Here is a 19,405-nt window from a genome sequence, read left to right on the forward strand (position 1 = left end):
AAGGATATCATTGCTTTCTCTTATATAAACACGATATTCATTTATAAGTCCAACTGAGGGTGTAGCAGTGTGTGTGTGTGTGTGTGCGCTCGGTGTGGGACGAGAAGCTGTCGACATGTTTGCCAGAAGAAAAAATTCTAAAAAGCTGTTGGCAATGATAATATATCAATTATATTTCTGAGATCTATGTGTTAACTCGAACTACACATGGAGTTAATGCTGTGAATGGTCTTACTGCACCAGCATATGCATCAAACTGTTAAACTGTGAGCACCGAGCTTGTCTGGTTCCTATAAAGGACGTCTCCCGTCCCAGTGTTGTTAAAGCTGAACATCGTTCTGCTGACTTTAAAGTCCGTTTTTTCTGATGTTACACAACATTTAAGTGTCTCAACTCTTTCAGTAAAAATTACAGTCAGAAACTCAAGAGCCGCCCGTGAAGCTGAACCCATGAATTTCGCGTACCCTCCCCTCCTGAAGGCTCAGCTATGGCACCGTGTGCTGTAAAGCTGGATCCTAGCAGCACGCTGGCACACACTGCAGATGCAGATTCAGCCCTTGTTCACTTGCATTGTGATGCGACGCTCTTGTTAAGCAGGTTTTGAATGTTTTAGAGCAGAATCACCATGAAGTAGCGCAGAAGATGTTTGTGTCTTTTATCATTCGGTCCCTGGAGGTTTTGAGCGTGCGCTGCCGCAGCACTGCATATGCTGCTGCTTGCTCTTACTGTGCTCAGGGCGCCTTGAGATGTTCCTCAAATGTTTATGAGCTCCATTATCTTTGGGATGCAAAGTGCACTCAATTCATTCTCAATCAGCGAGCGTCTGTGACAGACTTGCGCTCCTAAACACATGAGTAATGCCTCCGTACATGCACACGTGCTTTATAAATACAAATGCATTTACTTTGTCTCTCTGTCACACAGTCACTCACGTATGCACTGACAGTAAGTGAGACCGTCTTCTGCTCACATCTCTTCCAGGACACGGTGGCCTCCTGCTGCAGCTGCGTCCTTCTGCACTCAGGCTCCTCAGTTTCACTGCAACACTGAGGAGTTTTAACCTGCTGCTGCCCGTTACAGGCAAACGCTCGTTTACATGTTTCACATCGAGCCTGTGGTACTCACCTCAAAGGGACGCTCGTTTCTACATATTTTTACTCTAAAAATTGCTTTGTATGAGTCACAGTTCCGAATATTTATTTATGCGCCTCATAAACAGAAAGCTTGAACAGCAGGTGGGAGGGGCTTGTTTCCTTAGAACGGCCATATTAGTGCTATCTGCTCTCAGTGACATCATACAGAGCCGAGCGTAGATTATCTGCAATATGAGCCAAATGCCCGAGCACTTGTACAAACGCCAACGTCGTTATTTTAAACTTTTTTAATCAGCCATGTGCTGATGTTTCCTTTTTTCTTTTCTCATTTGTAATTAAAACACATTTTCACAAAGGAGCCTTATTTCATAACATAGCAGCGCCGTAGCTGTGTGGCTGATTCACTTCTGTTGAATAATTGCTGCCAAAAATCTTAGAAAGCCAGCTTAGTGGATCCTCACATTGAAAGCACAGTGGAAGGATCACAGGCTGAGTTATGAATGAGGAAACTGTTCAGCTTCGTCTTCTTTACAGAACGAGCTAAAAGCATTTAGGATGCAGGTCACAGTAACACAGGCGTGCTTTTCTGCAAGGTTTGTTTTTAACTGAACATTTTTGAGTGTTCAGGTTGTTTAATCTGTGTTATAACTACGAGCCAAGTACGTCTGCATTTACAGGTCATGGCTGGTGTAATCAGGGAGATGTTATTCTGCTGTAGCTTTATGTCCCAAAGCTCAGGTGATGATTAGCTCCAATAATATCCATGTATCTGAGCGTCTGGTTCATTTGTTGGTTTGAATGAATGAAGATGATTAAAACAAATTATGAACACACTGATGACGCTGCAGTGCTGACGCAGCTCCTCCCTCAGTGAGCAGCACACAGTAGTGTTGGGATGCGTCCGGTGTACTGCATCTGTTGCATCTGTTGCATCTGTTGGGCTGCTGTGATATCAGGGTTTTTCTGAAGTTCTTGGCTCCCTGAAAAGCCAGATACAAAGTAAAACTGGAAACATTAAACAAAATCTTTAGTACATTTTCTAAAAGCAGTTTTTCTGTTTGTTTGTTTTTCTTTGAACAGTTTGAGCTTCATTTCTTTTTCTGTCACGAGGCAGCTGTTTGAGTGGATATGTGTTCGTGGTATGTGTGGCTTAGAGTCTGACTGATATCAGGTGATTGATCTGTTTTTCTTCTGATCATGTTTTTAAAAAGTAACTAAGGAATAAAGTAACTAATTAGTTTTGAAAATAAGTAATCATTAAAGTAATAGGATTATTTTCTTCTTATTTTAATAATCCTAACTAATATTAGGATTATTAGTTCTAATTAGTAACTATTTTCAGGTAAACTGACCAACTGTTTATAGCTAACTGTGTATTTGCAGAGTGCCCCCTGCTGGACAAACTGTGCAACGTCAACACCTAATATGGTTGAAGGGTGTTTCTCCTTTCTCTTCTTTACTGTTTAATTTTCATTTATCGACCGTTATATATTCTGACACTGATGAGTGATCAGCAAACAGGTCTTATCAACAGCCTGTTGTTAATGTTGACCTGCTGATAAGTCAGTCAGGCTCTAGTACAACTAAACTGGACTCGTGAAAGTCGTTAAGTGTAAATTACTCTACACGATGAGCACTTGTTATCTTAGCACAAAGGTTTTAGGCCAGCAGTAGAAGGATACAACATTGGTGTTAAAGTTGATACCAGCGCTAGCTAGCTAACAGTTGCAGAGTTCACTCAGGCGTGCAGGCCAGCCCACAGTGTTAATGTTAAACTGGTGTATTTACTGTAGAGTAATTTCACTACGTGTGCACAGACTCATGAAACTTTTCGTTCGTTCACAGCTTGCTGTTAAACATCATATACACACAGTAAACATGCAGAATACATAGTTAGTGTAACGCTGTGTCCACAGCAGCCGTTTACTTGTTGTGCGTCACATTGAAGCTGACGGCTGGTCATGAGCAGAGATTCCAAGCTCGAAAGCAGCATCCTGCAATTTCCTCCCCGGTCCTTCCCTCAGAGTTGGGAAAAGTTGGCATTACATCCTCACCGTGACCGTCGTTGTCTTTCTACGGTCTCTTACTGAGCATTAGGAAAAAGCTCAGACATTCTCCATCTGTATTCTCCTCTCTCTTTGTTCCTCTCTGCTTCCATCTTTTCCCAGTTTTGGCTGGATTCCCAGCTCCCATCAGGTATTAAAGCTAATGGCTCTGCGTCACACTGTTTCTCTGATTTAATTGGATTTTTGTTCACTGTTATCAAAATTTCATATTTTCAGTGCAGTCTGTGTCATAGTGCACCTGCAGCACTTTAATCATGATGAGTTCATGTATTTGTTGAAATTTCCATGTAGCTTGCAGACAATGTGCTGTCACACTTAGTCATTGCATAACTCAAATTTCCGTTTGGTATGTTATTAATCCAAACTGTCCCTGTGAGCTTGGGTCGAGCTGAGCCGAGCTGCAAAAAACCTTTGAAATTGGCTTTCAGGACAAAGTATATTTATCTCACGTAGACAAACAATTCCCAGATTTTGGTGCAGGGAGTGTCTGAGCTGTTGAAAAGTCGGCTTCACACGGTCTTCATGAACTTTTCATTTTTCCCCATTTGCTAAGAATAACTTTTCTGATCTGATGTGTCGCTTTTTCCACTGCTCGAGTTCTCCATCAACAATCCTGCAGATAGATTAGATCAAGCAACTGAGATGTCCACACACACACACACAGACACACACACACACACACACACAGACACAGACACACACACACCATCCGTATCATTTCACGATGGATTAAAATAGCCTGCCCTGTGGTTCAGGGCTCTTCATCACAGTGAAAGAACACAAACCTATTTTAAACTTCCAGGAAGACGTTTGAAACTGAGTTTGGTGATAACGAGATGGGACTGAAACTCTTCCATGTTTGTGACCATATGAACCAAAATGTTATCACTTTAAAATGACATAAAAATGCGTTTTTCTCCTTATTATATTTTCCCGTTACGATACGATGTCACTTTGGCTGCAGGCAGCATCGCACGCTTCAGATCGCTGCTTATGTGTTTGTTTTAATTTGGGGATTCACATGTAAACACTCTTTGAGCTTGGGGAGCTGACATCTCTCTGACTCACAGCTGTTACGCTTCATTTCACCTCCTCGCGGCCGACCGAGCACCTTTCGTAGCCCTTTATTGACTTTCCTTTTGTGAACAGTGCTGCTTCATGAAACGAAGGTCTTGCTCTGCTGCTGCCCTCTCTCCTGTTCAGCGAGTGAGCAGCAGGGCTTCAAAAACCTGCAGTGGCTGTCAAACATCGGGGCGGGCGCCGCTGCTGTGGAAAAGCTCCACCGTATAACCTGCAGCTAGTTAGCGAGTGCTTGCAGATATGTCAGCATCTTCCATATAAACTTGTCTTCTAGCAGCCAAGAAGGTTTTTGGATCTGCAACAAGCAAAAACCAGCAACCGCTCTGGAAAAGTGTGGAAATACACATTTTTCCCCAGTGACCACAGGTCGGCAGGGGGTTGCCAACCAGTCACTAGGCTTTTGTGACTGAGGCTTAAGTTGCATGGTTAGGAATATTTTGGGGGGGAAACAAAAGCGAGTTATCAGATGCTGCTGAGTTTTAGTTTTCTGAAATCAGCTTTTTAATGATTAGATAAAAAGTTGTGCAGGAGAAAGTTTGGTTTGCAAGATGAAGCGTGAGACCTGCAACTTTCTCTGAGTGACCATCGTACCTGTAAATGCAGCCAAATCCCAGTACAGCCAGTGTCTGTGCTGTCTGTGGATGGTGACTGTTGTCAGATAGGGCTGCCACAAATGATTATTTTGATAGTCGACTAGTCACCATTATTTTTGCGATTAGTCGACTAATCAGATCATCATCCATTGGACGTAAAACGTACAGCTTATTGCACCAGCAGCATCTGCTCTTATATAACTATCATTAGCTTACAGCTTTAAGTGTTTAAGGTCTGTGCTAACTAAAAATAAAGACAAGATGATAGTTATATCATCATAAATATAACAGGACACCGGAGTAAATTCTCGAGCATCTCACACTTCTGATAATCAGCTGTCTGCTTGACGTTTATTCAGCTGTGTAAAAACTATAACTTTAATCTCAGCCAAACCGATTTACTCAGGAACAAATAAAATACTAAAAAAAGCCAAACAATAACATTTTTAAGTTATCTAAGTGACTTATATATCATGTTTAACCTGAGGAGCGAAAGACGGCGGTGATTAGCCGGGAGTCCGGTGTTCTCACGGCTCTAGTTAGCCTAGCCCCCGGCTAGCTATCGAGCTAGTGGGTAACAGACGTCTCCGAAAACGTCGGAGCGCTTTTGAAAATATGTGGTGTCTTGATAAACTGAGCAGATATTTGAGGTTTACACAGCTACATTCTCGCCTGAAAATATGTTAAACGTTTATTTTGTGACCCAGAAAGATTAATAAGAGTAATATTAAAACTAACTAGCTGCCGCCATTGTTGGAAACTGAGCTGGGCTGCGCTATGAATTCTGGGACACAGCTTCTTCTTCTTCGGGGTTTAACGGCAGCTGGCATCCTTGTACATGCAGTGCTGCCATCTTCTGTTTCAGTCCGTTATTACACTCTTAAATCCTACTACTTATTCCTGCGTCTTTTGTGATCTTACAAAGCTTCAAACAACGCGTCGACTATTAAATCAGTCGTCGACGATTTTAATAGTCGACGTAATCGTGGCAGCCCTATTGTCAGATGATCTCGGCACACCTGCCTCTTATTTGACACAGAAGAAGGGAAACTTGCTTCTCGTCGAGCACTGATCGCTTTGCAAAGTTGCCCACATTTAAATGACCGGCGGGGTGTAACAGCTGCGACAAAATCAGCTGCAATAGATGATCAATAAGCAAACTTGGCAACTGTAAACTCGTTGTTAATTTAATAACCTCTCACAGTGCACGGCTGCTGTTTGGCAGATGTGAGAGGATCGTTAACACAGGGACACTTATAAACCAGTCCCTGCGCTGCCACACTCACAGTGTAACTCTGCCAATACAGAGCAAAACAATCATCTTTCTAAAGTTTGAGCTCTTTTGATTTTCCCCACATATCGAAGCCTCGACACGCCAAGAAAGGTGCTCACGCAGAGACACACATCACATACTGTTGCTGCCTCACGTGCTCCCTGGTTTTTGAGCTGCAGAGATCTAATAAAACATCTCAGGAGAGCGCGAGTGGAAATGTTCCAAAACTCGAAACCATCTTTTTCACATTAGGATAATTATGAGTTGGTTAATGCGCTAATCAAGGCCATAAAGTGGCAGCATCAGCATTACGCAGATGCAGGCAGCTCGATGGAGGAGAGGCGGCTCGATGGAGGAGAGGCGGCCGGGTGACAGAAATTAAGGGACTTAATAAACATACTTGAGTGTTTCAGTGGGTCACAGTCACAGTGGGTCACAGTCACAGTGGGTTAACTACTTTAGGATCCTAACATGTCATTGGGACCCTTTCCAACAGCCAGAGATTCATTTTTAGGATTTTAGGACGAGATTCTCTCTGTTTAGGAGGAACTAAAGGCCAGAACAGGAAATGTGGTTAAAGGTTTAACCTTTAAGATTTTAATGTAACGTGGTCTTAAAAATAATTAAAAGAAGGACAGGCACACACCTACGTAAAAAGCTTTTATATGTTGTTTCCCTGGACTGGTAGTCTGCACACATTGTAGTCGTCTAGGATCATTTTCTTATTTAATCTGGGCTAATCTTCTTTAATGAATTTTTTAATGAGTTTTCCTTTAAAAACAAAGTAAACAAAAGTGGCCGAGCAGCTGCTCAAAGGCAGCGAGTCTGACAAACCGACCCTGTTATCCAGGAGGTACAAACAGCATTTCACTCCATTTGTTTCAAAGCGTATTTTTAGACTCTGGCGTCGACTTCTCTGCTTCCCCATGAATCGCTCTGCAGACTTTTCCTGCAGATTCACACAAGGAGACGTTCTCCTCTGTGCTCTGTATTAATCTAAAGATGCTGTGCCCCTCCCCCTTTTTGTGCTTGTCACAGGAAAAATGGGGAAACAGAACAGCAAGCTGACCCCTGAAGTGATGGAGGATCTGGTGAAGAACACGGAGTTTAACGAGCACGAGCTGAAGCAGTGGTACAAGGGATTCCTGAAGGACTGTCCCAGCGGCCGGCTCAACCTGGAGGAGTTCCAGCAGCTCTACGTCAAGGTGAGGCTCCACTGGCTCACGTTCATTGTGACGGACTGCACACGTGTGCTGCTACACGACACACTGACTCCTGTAGCTCAGCGAGTTCACAGAGCAGCTGTTTGGCGTGGCGGCTAACAGTGAGGGCAGATTACAGTAGACGAGACGCTGTGTGAACTGGAGAATAAAGAGGCAGCAGCACAGTTTGCTTCAGAGAGGGACGCTCGACTCGCTGCGTGAAGAGAAACCAACGATTTCAGCCAACAGGCTTAATCGTCTTAAAACATCTGCAGTAGGGCTGCACGATTTTGCATAAAATGAGAATCACGATTTTTTGGCTTAGAATTGAGATCACGATTCTCTCACGATTTTCTTTTCCAGTATAAATATTTATTGCACTTATTAACTGCACATCGACTTTGTAACAGTTGAGACTGAACATAAAAACAATAAATAAACATAAAAACAACAAATGTCTCACGTTTTGTCGTTGCCGCAAAATGTTGTACTGCTTGAAATTCCGTCTCCACCGTTGCTCGACGCTGCGTGTATAGAGCAGGTAGTGCAACAATAGAAAAATAGTTGCAGCACTGTGTAGCGTTTGTCTAGGGTGTTGATCATTCTCCTAAATCCCTCGTTTTGCACAGTGTTGATGGAGCCATATCTTTGGTCAGGTGATAAGTAATAGCCTCCGTAATTTCTTTGTGCCTGCGGGAGTTCGACGGGTATAGGGAAGCGCTGTATAAGGTTCCCGTTATTGATGTTTGGGTGGTTGACCGGGACGGATTCTCTCCGGTCACTTCCTCGTCATCGCTGACGTGCTCTCCGTTGTTTTTCCTGCCAATTTTAGCAGCCAGCTTCTGTATCACGTGGTATAAAGCTCCGCCCTCGTCATTTGTTGAGCAGGAAGAGTGAGCGCTTGTTTTCATGCAGATTACGTCCCGGATCAAAATGCGCTACAATCATTGTCATTTGGAAATGAGATGAATCGAGATCGCGATTTTCTAACGATTAATCGTGCAGCCCTAATCTGAAATATTTAACACATATTTTCACCTATGAATGCTGAATGTTGCAGTACACTGGAGGGTTAATGACATAAACCAGTTATAAAACTATTTCTAATCATCCCGACGACACCACAAAGCTTCTGGTTAACATTTCCAGGCGAGAGGAAACAACAGAAGTGAGAAGAGAAGAGAAGGAAGGGGAGGATCTGCAGTAACGTCTAAATACCGTCGGCTGTTGTTTCCACAAATCAAACAGCTAAAGACAAACTGGATTTAAGAAATGGGAGAGTTGGGAAACGTTAGGTGCTCCCCTGCTTGGGAGTAAACCATCCGCTGTCTCCTCTGAGACCAGTTCACTGAGCTCGGGACTGGAGTTCCCCCACAAAGACCAGTAATAAACCAAAGACCAGTAATAAACCAAAGACCAGTAATAAACCAAAGACCAGTAATAAACCAAAGACCAGTAAATACACTTTTGTGTTTTTGTCAGTCGAGGCGAAACAGACCTGATAAAAAAACTCTACATCATGAAGTTACAGTTGTTTGAATATGTTGGACCATAAACAGCTGATGACAGAAGCAGCGCTCTCAAACGCTCCTCCTCTCAGCCACCGGGGCCCCGCCCACTCTCACCGCCTCACCTCTGTGAACTCTGCGTCTTCGTATTGATGCACATTTTGTTTCGCCGTGTTTTCCTCCGCGGTCACGTTAAGTTCGGGTTCAAGTTGAAAATCAGGACACGGTCCAACCGTATGATGTCCCGTCGTGGTGCAGGAGGGTTGGATCATATTTATAACACAAAAAAACAAGCAAACAAACTATTTAAGTGTCATAAACAAGCAAACAATAAGCTGATTTTAGCATTTTCAAACATCTCAGGTTTGAAACTGAAGGAACAAGCTGTGATGAAGAATGCTCCATAAAGCTACATGAACCTGCAGAGGTTACTTAAGCCAACACAAGCGTACATACAGCTGGATCTTACTGGGCACTTCATCCAGCCCAGTTTAACCAGTCCAGTTAATGAGTAATTCGATCTGATGGGAACCTTAAAACATAGAACTCCCCAAAAAGCTTATTTTTGTGTTCTCGAGCTTCGTGGTGAATGCAGCAGCAGCAGGAACATCTGGAGACCAGAAGCAGTGTGAAGCTTTATAAAGGTGGAGTTCACTGAGGGAGTCGAATCAGCATCATCAGCTTAAATCTACATAGACGTGTGCTCCCCTTGATGTAACCTAACATGATGCTCTGCACCAGCACGTTACTGTAAACTCCACCACAGTGCTGCAGGCTAACCTCTTTAGCTGCACACACTCCCCAGTTTTTTCCGTCAATCTTTGGATAACAAAGCGTTAATATACTTCGGTTTGCACGGCAGGATGTTTCCCGCTATGAGAAAGCATCACCTCAGCAGCACATCTTTTCAAAAGCCTCAAAAAGGAGGGCTTTGCACACAAGCTTTACGTTTCCAGTCCTTACCTTTAAATATCACCGCCGTCTGTTTCTTCTCTCTCCCTGGGAAATAGCAGCTGGACCTGCAGCCAGCAGACACACTGTGCCACAGACTGTACGTATGTATGTTTGCTGATATTTGTGGTACCGCAACCCAAACTTATAGACGTCTGCATCAAAAACGCTGTTGGGATCATCCCGGCTCACCTCGACCCCTCAGCGTGGCTCCGTACACGATGCATAGATGATGTGCTTTTTTTTTGGATGGTCTTCTATGTAACAAGCCTGTTTTTGAGTGAACAGCAGAGATATTTGTGTAAAAAGCATAAATACTCAAGAATAGTAGAGATACATGAAAATTCTACTGAAGTACAAAGTGATTGTACATCTTCACCTCGGCCAGAAGTCGCCGTCATTAGTTGGACATAAAGTATTTTTTTATTAGCGGGACCACGCCTCCAAACGCTCCTTCCAGCTCTCATCTATACATGTTCCCCCCCCCAGCTCTACAAGCTGTTTGTTCTCATTTTCGTGCCCCACCCTCCCTCACACTTCTAGTTAGTACACGGGGCTCTGCTGGGCCGGGAGCCGCCGCAGTCCCCTTCAGTTCGTACCTTTAGCTACTAAAACGCTGTCAAACCTAAAATGAGGACGTGAGCCCAGCGAGCTGATGATGCTCTTTAGCATCACTTGCCAAATTCCACCTTCATACGAGCTCTACGCTTGTAGCATCTTAGCTCGTGTAACAGTAGCTAATATGTTTGGCTTAATCCACAAAGATCAGGCGTGCTGCCGTTCCACAGAGAAACTAATCTACGGGAGCAGACAGTCTGCGAGGAGCTTCTCTGAGGTGAAATATTTTCCTTGCTGCTATGCTAGCGGTGTGGATTTTCAGGTTTCCCCAGAGACTAAATCGAACTTTGAGCTGTGCTCACCGGATCTGGTCTGAAATGACCAAAGTTTCCTGTCACAGGCTGGAAACTTTCCCAGATCAGCCTTATCGTCGAAGGCTTTTAGTCCACCAATCCCAGCTCTGAATACAGTGAAGTCGACTGGGTCCCTTTGGTTCAGTTTAGCAGAGATTTTGCATGCGAGCAGGTTTGCAGTAAAACTACCAGCAGTCAGTGAAGTAAGTAGGGTAAGCTGATATTGTGGCATCAGTGTTAGTAGATGTGTTAATTTTAAAACCACTATAAAGTGTACTTAGTGAGTTTTCCCACAGTTGGTGTGAGCAGGGCTGATTGGAGGCTCACTTGAGTGTACTCTGAATCGCCACAAGAACCACTGAGGCAAATTACGCTGCCATTAAAAACCCTTCTGGGTTTGAGCCGGCATGCTTCCACGTTCCCATTCTCCTCGTTTGTATCTGGGCAGAAAACCATCGGAGGCTGATATCAGAGATGATTATCTTCTAATGCTAATATCCCACCGTATCGCATTACCGCTGACCGATTTCTTCATTTAGTCTTACAAAACAAGGATGAACGCATTCAATGATGATCCAAGAACAAACAAACTGCAATAAAATGGCAAAAAAAATAAAAATATCGACTTTAACAATTATTCTCTATTAGCCGGAGTGATGCTACTGAGGTTTTCATGACTCGAAGTGATCCAGCAGATCTAAACTCGTCCACTTTTATTCATTCACACGTGTGGCAGATCATAATCCCGCCAGCTCCCAGCAGCCTGTGAGAGGAGCAACCAGCCCTAAAAGCACTGATACATGAAGTGCAGCAGAGTGCTTCTGTACTATCTTGCTGTTGCATCAGGCTTATCGCAGCATCTCGTCCTCGTTCACGTGTTTTAAGCACTCTGAGCCTGAGTAAGAAGAGGCATTAAGCTTTCATCAGGAGTGCCAGGAAATGCTTCTTAACCTGAGGGAGTTACCGTTATGTAAGACACGCCTTGCCAGTGAGGTCATCGGCGCACTTCCTCTAAACGCCGTCGGAAGTCATGCATCAGCTGAGACCAGCTGTTATAAAGAAAAGAAGAAAACATTGGAAATGAGTGAAGGTATTCTTGGAGAAAAGAACCCGAACAAAGAACGTCTGTCAGGGCCAGAAGTGACATTTTCCATGTGGATCAGTTGTTCCATTAAAGTCTCCTGAAAGGCGCCGAAAATCTTTTAAAACGACGGCGCAGAAATAACCCGAGCTCCCGATGGACGCAAACAGGCACAAAAGAAAAAGAAAGAAGCCTCTTTACCTCTCAGTGCGACACAGGAACAGTTTGGGGCAACGTGGCCCCCATTTAAAGGGTCCTGCAGGCTTCGGGGGTAAAATGCTATTATTATCATTACTGCATCATATTGTGTTTCCAGGCAACAGAGTATCAGCGGTACGGCTTTATTTAAATGCAGAGGGCTGATAAGTGTGGAAAAACAGGGCCGCACACTAACAGGACAGATTGTTCCTGGGTGGCTCGTGGTGGGTGGGAGTGCTGGGGTGGGGGGGTCATGTGTTTAGCAGGAGGGGGGCGGGACAGCATGTTTGCGTTGGCTGAAAGCGAGCAGAGAGGAGAAAAGTATAAGCAAGCGAAAGGAAGCCCGCGTGCATTATTTATTCGTCATTAGGCCTCGTTGGAGTCGAGCTTCCTACGTTTACATCCTGCCGTCCCCACACGGGCCTGCGACAGCCGTCCACAAGCCCTCCCTGTCAGGGTGCTAAACACGGTGTTACCTCCACTCGGCTGCCAGCCTGGAGTTAATGCACTGTTTTGGTTGGACACACACACTTTGTCTCTCACTCTTGTAGGAGGATGCAGGCACTGCGATCGAGCGCAGGTGCAGAGTGTCAGCTGGAAATAACAGTGTCAGTATCTGAGGGCACACGCGTGACGAGTCAGTGTTTGTCCGTACATGTTAACGGTGTGATTGCTCGCTCTGCTTATTCGATTTGATTGGAGCTGGAGGGTCATGAACGAGCTGCATGATCATTAGAGAACATCTCATTAAATGTGCTGAATTATGCTTCTTTGAAGCCAGTTTTAAAGATAGGAAATCACACTGAGTCACGTTTAGATTTTAGATTGTAAAATTGGATGAAATGTCCAGATGATAACGGCACAATGCAAATGTGCATTAGTGCGGTAAATGAAATGGAATTTATCCATTTAAATGCAGTTTATATGAAGAGTGAATGAAGTTCTTCAGAAAACACCCACAAATCCACAAATCAACCGCTTGTGGATTAAATAAAAGAACCTTCTTCTGATTGGCTGACAGAAAGTCTGAACCACAGGTGGTGACTAAGCTTCTATTTGGCTGAAATGACCATATTAGGGTTATCCTCTCTGTGTGATGTCATACAGAGCCAACAGTATGGAGGACTGTCTCACACAAAGCGTTTAGATTGTGGCTCGCAGCAGTATAAGCATCCAGCACTGTAACAACATACATGACAGAAAACAGGGAAACCATCATATGTTCTCTTATATCCACATATTTGATCTTTCTCATAAATCATACTCGCTAGGATGTTGTGAAGCTGAAGCGGAGCAGAGGCTGGTTGTCTTCTGTACGTAAAAGTTAGTTTTAGCTGTAATGAAAATAGGACCGGGCGAGTTTTTAAATATATCGATATATTTTTATACGAGGTATGAGATGTGACAATATCGTTTATATCGATATAGTCCACGTTACGTTATAACTATACCTGTGGAGCCGCTAGTTTGCCTCTCTTCCGTCCGCTTTTGTCTCTACGCTGCGTTGCTCCGCCTCCCCGTCGCTTCACCTGCAGGCAACGACAGGACGGACACGGCAGCTATCACAGAGCAGCTGCTCGGTAAACAACAACATTTGGAGATATTCTAGTGCTGTCAGCGTGACGTTAACGCCATAACTGCATTAACAGGACAAATCTCTGTTAACGAGTTACCGCGGATCGCCCCGTGCGTGGGGCTGCACAGCGTCAAGGCGTTAGCGAGCTAACCAGGCTAACGAGCTAACCGGGCTAACCAGGCTAACGAGCTAACCGGGCTAAAGAGCTAACCGGGCTAACGCGTTGACGCCTAAAATCCTTTCATTTTCTCAAAAATCAACAGTGCGCCTGATGTATGAGTTCTGGTTGTGCTAACTGACCGCGAACCACTTTTCTGTTCACGGCGTTCAGCAACCTTTCAAACAATGTTTCAGTGCGACTTTGCTAAGCTATGGAGCTGCACCGCTTGATGGATTGTTGGAGCATTACGGCTGCCGAGGAGCCTCGCGGAGTGATACGTACTGTGCTTCAACACAATATTACCGTATTGTGTGTGTATAAGGACCACAGATGACACCTGTAAGAGACGCGGTTACAAAGAGGATTTCAAACTCCAGGCTGTCGGTCACACAGTAGAAGTTGGGAACAGAGCAGCTGTGTTATTACGCTCATCGTCTTTGTTTACATTTTAACTGCACAATTGTGAGCTTTTTGTTATGCACAAAAACAACATTATTTTATTTTATTTATGGAGCATTATTATTTAACAAATGCTGATAATTTATTTCTGAGTAATTGCTTCATGTACATCTGCGCTGTAAGTTAATAAAAGTGCCTGTGTGACATCGGGGACTCAGCTTTGACTAAGAACTCTGTTTGTTCTTACTTTATGGCTTTAAAAAGTATCGAGATATATTTATCGTATATCGCCATCCAGCTAAAGAATATCAAGATATGAGTTTTGGGTCATATCGCCCAGTCCTAAAGGAAAAGTTTACCCACCAACGTGCAGCCATTGGAGGCCAGTTGTAAAGGCAACTATAGCAAAGAGCATTTTTATAACGTGACTCATTGCCTTAGTAAACACATTGTGTCAGCTGTTCATTTCATGACTTATTAAATTCAACAAGATGTTTAGTTTGTTCCAGTTGCAGCCAAGCAGGACATAAAGCAGAGTCTGTGGAATCCACAGATCCTGGTCAAACTGTCCCAGGTCGCTGACATGACTCGTTGCAGCCATCGCGATCTTCACGTTTAGCGGCACTGCCAACACCAGACAGCCACATAAAAATGGATCGCAGGCTTCTGTGCCAACTCGCACTCGAGTGCGTGCATGCCACAGTGTGTGAAATTTGTCATCCATGACATGCCAGCTGCTCCGTGAGCCATTTGTAACAGGATAATGACACTCGCAGAAACACAGAGGTGATGGAGTTTTGTCACTGCAAATTTTATTGAGTTTTTCTGTTTTTTGTGCTTGATGCATGCACACATGCACACACACATGCACACACACATGCACACACACATGCACACACATGCACGCACACACACATGCGCACACACATGCACACACACATGCACACACACATGCACACACATGCACGCACATGCACGCACACACACATGCGCACACACATGCACACACACATGCGCACACACATGCACACACACATGCGCACCTTTAACAGTGATCCATACACTTGCAAAACAGGATTCATACCTTCTTGGTGTTGTGTGTCTGTGTGTTATTGTGTTGTTTGCCTGACTCCTGCATTAAAACAGCAAAAAGATGAAACTAAACCAGTTTGAGTGTTCGCTAAATTTAACGAGGTCCTCATAGTCCGTAAAACCAGGGAAACATACACGGAGACATCATACGTGTGCTTTGTGTGCGCGGGAGGCGATTGGCGCATTGTTGTAACGCTGGCCCTCGCTCAGCCAGATGCTGACCTGAATATGCAGCAGATGTATGGATGGATTCTGCTCGGTCGCGTCACGCTTTCATAGCCTCGAGGCTTTTCCTGTCGACGGGTGTGATGCGCTGTGTTTGTGTGCACCGTTCAGCAGCGTAGACCGCGAGGCTCCCCGTGTTCCCCACAAACAGACAGAAAGACGGATCGGAGGGCTGAATGTGAGGAAGGTAAAGGGAGCGACAGAAGGACGCTGACATCATCTGGCCAACAGCCCGTCTCTGCGAGGAAACATATGTCCCCTAATCACAGGAGACAAAGACTGAAACGACCGCGCCGCAGCGTCAGATTGACATGGAAAATTAGCTATAGATCGTTGGGCATAGATGTGACAGCGCACACTTGTACAGAAACAAATAAAAGTCTTGGGCGTATACATATTTAATAATTCTGTGACAGCTTGGAGCTGAGAGATCTCTGTACTGCAGAACAAAATGTGAATATTTTAAGAGGCTGCTACATCACTAATTGTTGGGATGTGTCAGCGTGGACCAGTATCAACCTCAGTATCAACCTCAGTATCAACCTCAGTATCAACCTCAGTTACAGTGAAGATTTCTTGTTTTTCTAGCTACAAAAATGGAAAACAAATGACACCAAAACAAATCACCATGTTTTGGACGAAGGGTGCAAAATCAGGAACGACCAAAATGGAAATAGCAATCCAGCTACTGATAGGCAGCAACTCGTTAGAGTGGGTGATGGTGGATGTTAACACATTGGATTTTAATCAGACAATTTTAATTTCATTAAATAATTAAAAATAATAATAATGATAATTAGACTGTGACGATGCTTACCAGTGTCTCTCTGTCTACTCGCTGTGCCACAAACTGGAGACAACAGCACACAGCTGTGTAGCGTAGCTTCAGCTCCTGCTTCAGACTTCATGAATGCACTGCTGCTGCTGCTGCAGCTGCTGCTGCTGCAGCTGCTGCTGCTGCTGCAAGGAGAAAGCAGTGCATGATTTAGCTGTGATTACCCAACATAACTCACTAAGTAACTCTTTAAGACACCCCATCAGGAGACGGTGCAGCCCACACCCATCGCAGTGTTGCAAACAAACTATTTCAGATTTACATCTATACAGGCCCGGTGAAGGCCACACCAGATGCAAAAGGCAAAGCCGTCTGCCAGTCGCAATCCTGGCCTCAAGTCCTGCAACAGAGCCGCCGCTATGGTCCGACCACAAAACACTAGGCTGACCATTAGATGGAGGCTGTCGCTGAGGGGCACCTGCTACCCGAAAGAGGGTCTGGCTGCCGCATTCAAGCTGTAAAACTAGTTGACCGCTGCACAAATGGGAGGAAGGCTCCCCTCAACAAGCCCCACACTGTGCCACCCTTCGAGTCGAGTGCACCCACGCTCCAGAAACTCCTGAAGAGGCTTACGCCTGCTGAATGGCCTCCACGACCCAGCGGGACAACAGGAAGTTAGACAGGGCTCTGCCCAGGATCCCGGAATGGAAGATGACAAACAGCTGGTCCTGCTAATCGGCCCGATACGTCTGACGTACGCCGCCAAAGCACACACAGGGCAGCCTGGCACCGAGCCGCCTCCTCGCCCTGAGTGCGAGCTGTCCGAGGCTCAGCGGGGGCAGCTGGAATTCGGACAGGGCCTTTGGCAGGAACACAGGACTGGGCCGGACCAGCGCTTTCCCATCCAGCAGCTACCTGCAGCAGAGCGTGGAGTTCACAAAAAGGCTGTTTTCTTATCCAGTTACTTAAGTAATCGATGAAATAATCAGTAGAATACTCGATTACTAAAATAACCAAACGCTGCAGCCCTACACACTTTTGTGTAACGGTTCATAATGTCATCTTTGTGTTTTGTCTTTTATTTGTGTTACATTTCACTCATTCTGTGGATCGTTCTCACGCTGTTTTCTGTAAATTCTTGATGTTCTGTTATTCTGGTTTAGAAAGATGCAAAAAATGTGTTACTATAATTTTACTGTAAAATAATAAATGTAACAAAACTACATACCGAGCAGGACAACACCAAAGCTCGAAAATGCACAAAGAATATCAAATTATTATAATATAATTTGTAATGTTTCCTATTTGATTCCCATGTCGATTCCTTCCCTTCTCCCTCCTTCCTTTCTGCATCTTCCCCTTTGTTATTTCCTCCATCTTTGCCCACTTCCTCTCTCACCTCCCTTCCTCTCAGCCCAAGGAGGCTTGTGGCTGCCGTGCACTAAAAATAGCTTTTGTCATCTCAGAAGCGCTCATGCCATTCTCCATCGTTGTCACAACAAAGCGCACACACACACACACAGTGCTGAGTGCTACACACTGCAGCTCCTGAAAGGCAGAGATCCCATCAACAGCATGAAATACTTTGTGTTGACTTCAGTTCACGAGTTGCACAAATATAGAAACAATCCCGACGCTCTCGAAGCTGCTCAGGAAACGCGAAGCAGACAAACGACGATGATCAACTGGAGACTAACTGACTCACTCATTATGAACACGAGTAGTTTACATTGTTTGGAAAGCACACAGGGAGGAGAATCTGACACTGAGTAAGCAGACTGTAATTTTCACAAAGACAAACAGTGGTTTCTACACCGCGAGTCCTTCAGAACAGAAAATTGGTGTTAATTGCTCAGAGCGTCTGTTTGCAGATCGGATGCACTAGAAGCTGCAGAGCTGTGACGGACACGTGAATGTGCTTGCAGAGGCACGTCGAGACAGAGAGCGAAAAGGCCGACGCACAGATGGTGACTCGGAATAATGAATTGCTTTTAAGCCTTCCGGCTGCTCTCTGGCCTCTTTGCGGCGCCTCAGTCCGGACTGTAAAAGTGTAATTGAATTATTCAGTAACTTTGAGGGCACCTCACCGCTGCTGCTGAGGTGTGAGAGCAAGAGAAGAGGAAGTTAGTGAGGGCCTTTAGATGCACGGAGAGCGATAATGGCGTCTGTTCAGCAGGGGAAATTATATTCAGACTGAGCCGCACACTGGCACATCCTCTATCACAGACGAGTGGGGAACAGGGCTATTAGTGTCTCGGTGCAGGCTAAATCCCGCCGTGGCAGCCAGAGTGACCTTCAGCTGGTTAACAAGAGGTCAAACCACCATGTCAGCAAGCCTCCACCCAAGAGAGACGCCGCAGCCCCATCGTTCTGACCCCTGACTTTCATGTGGAAGAATTTAAGATTTTATACACACATTTTATATTTACCAGTTTTCAAAAGGCGTGCATATTCTCAAACACATGGACCTTGAACCCTTTAAGACCTGCCATAGAACCAAGTCCACCAGAGCTTATATTATATTTTTACATGCTGTGGAGCCATTTTTGGGAGCATTTCAAGTTGATATACATCAATACAACCATTACAGCCTAAATTTTAATAATATGTCTGCATTAAGTGCATAGTAATTACATAAATTGCAAAAAAGTGCAATAAACTACAAAAAAATTGAAAATCGTTTTTGTTTTTTTTAACATATATTTCTAGTTAGAGAAATTTAAGAGGCTTATCCCTCAAAACTGAAAATACAAAAAAGTTGCACAAAATAGTTTCCCACCACAGGAAATTTATTTTGAGTGTCTTCATAGTTTTATTTTTGAAATACACCAATCTTTATACACTGCAGGAAAACTAAAATAAATATTATAATGCAAATTTGCAAAAAAGCAGCATATGCATCAAAATAAACTATTTCCAGCAGTGCAATATGAGTCCTAAGCATCCCAGAAACCACACAGAAAGTCATAAAGTCAAAGATAACTTTTAAAAACACCAGTATAGGCTCATGAGGCCCTGATGGTAAAAAACTACATTTCCGCGAAAATGACGTCACTTCTGGTTTCGGGCAGGTCATGGCGGACATGCGATAGTTCGCGCTGACGTCTATTCCAACGTAGGAAGTGTTACAAACAGCTGATCGGATCAGCAAAGCGTGTTTCTGGAATATTATGTTTTTGTTGCTGCAAGTGCTTTTTATGCAGTTTTTGCAAAGTTATATG

General features: G+C 44.3%; 1 protein-coding gene and 1 long non-coding RNA gene across 2 annotated transcripts in view; one reads left to right on the forward strand and one right to left on the reverse strand.

Moving 5' to 3' along the window:
• Window positions 1-19,405, forward strand: part of vsnl1a (visinin-like 1a) — a 44,609-nt gene that overhangs the window by 1,935 nt on the left and 23,269 nt on the right. Inside the window, exon 2 of the mRNA XM_085133926.1 lies at window positions 7,145-7,311. Within this exon, the coding sequence (XP_084990052.1) occupies window positions 7,150-7,311 (162 nt within the window). The 5' untranslated portion in view covers window positions 7,145-7,149. The remainder of the gene's footprint in view (window positions 1-7,144; window positions 7,312-19,405) is intronic.
• Window positions 7,821-16,081, reverse strand: LOC146501248 (uncharacterized). The gene is made up of 2 exons (XR_014869567.1): window positions 15,965-16,081; window positions 7,821-15,928 (listed from the first exon to the last, which is right to left on the reverse strand). It is a non-coding gene; the product is annotated as an uncharacterized LOC146501248 (long non-coding RNA).

The sequence above is a fragment of the Neolamprologus multifasciatus genome, chromosome 15, assembly GCF_963576455.1.
Source record: "Neolamprologus multifasciatus chromosome 15, fNeoMul1.2, whole genome shotgun sequence".
NCBI lineage: Eukaryota > Metazoa > Chordata > Actinopteri > Cichliformes > Cichlidae > Neolamprologus > Neolamprologus multifasciatus.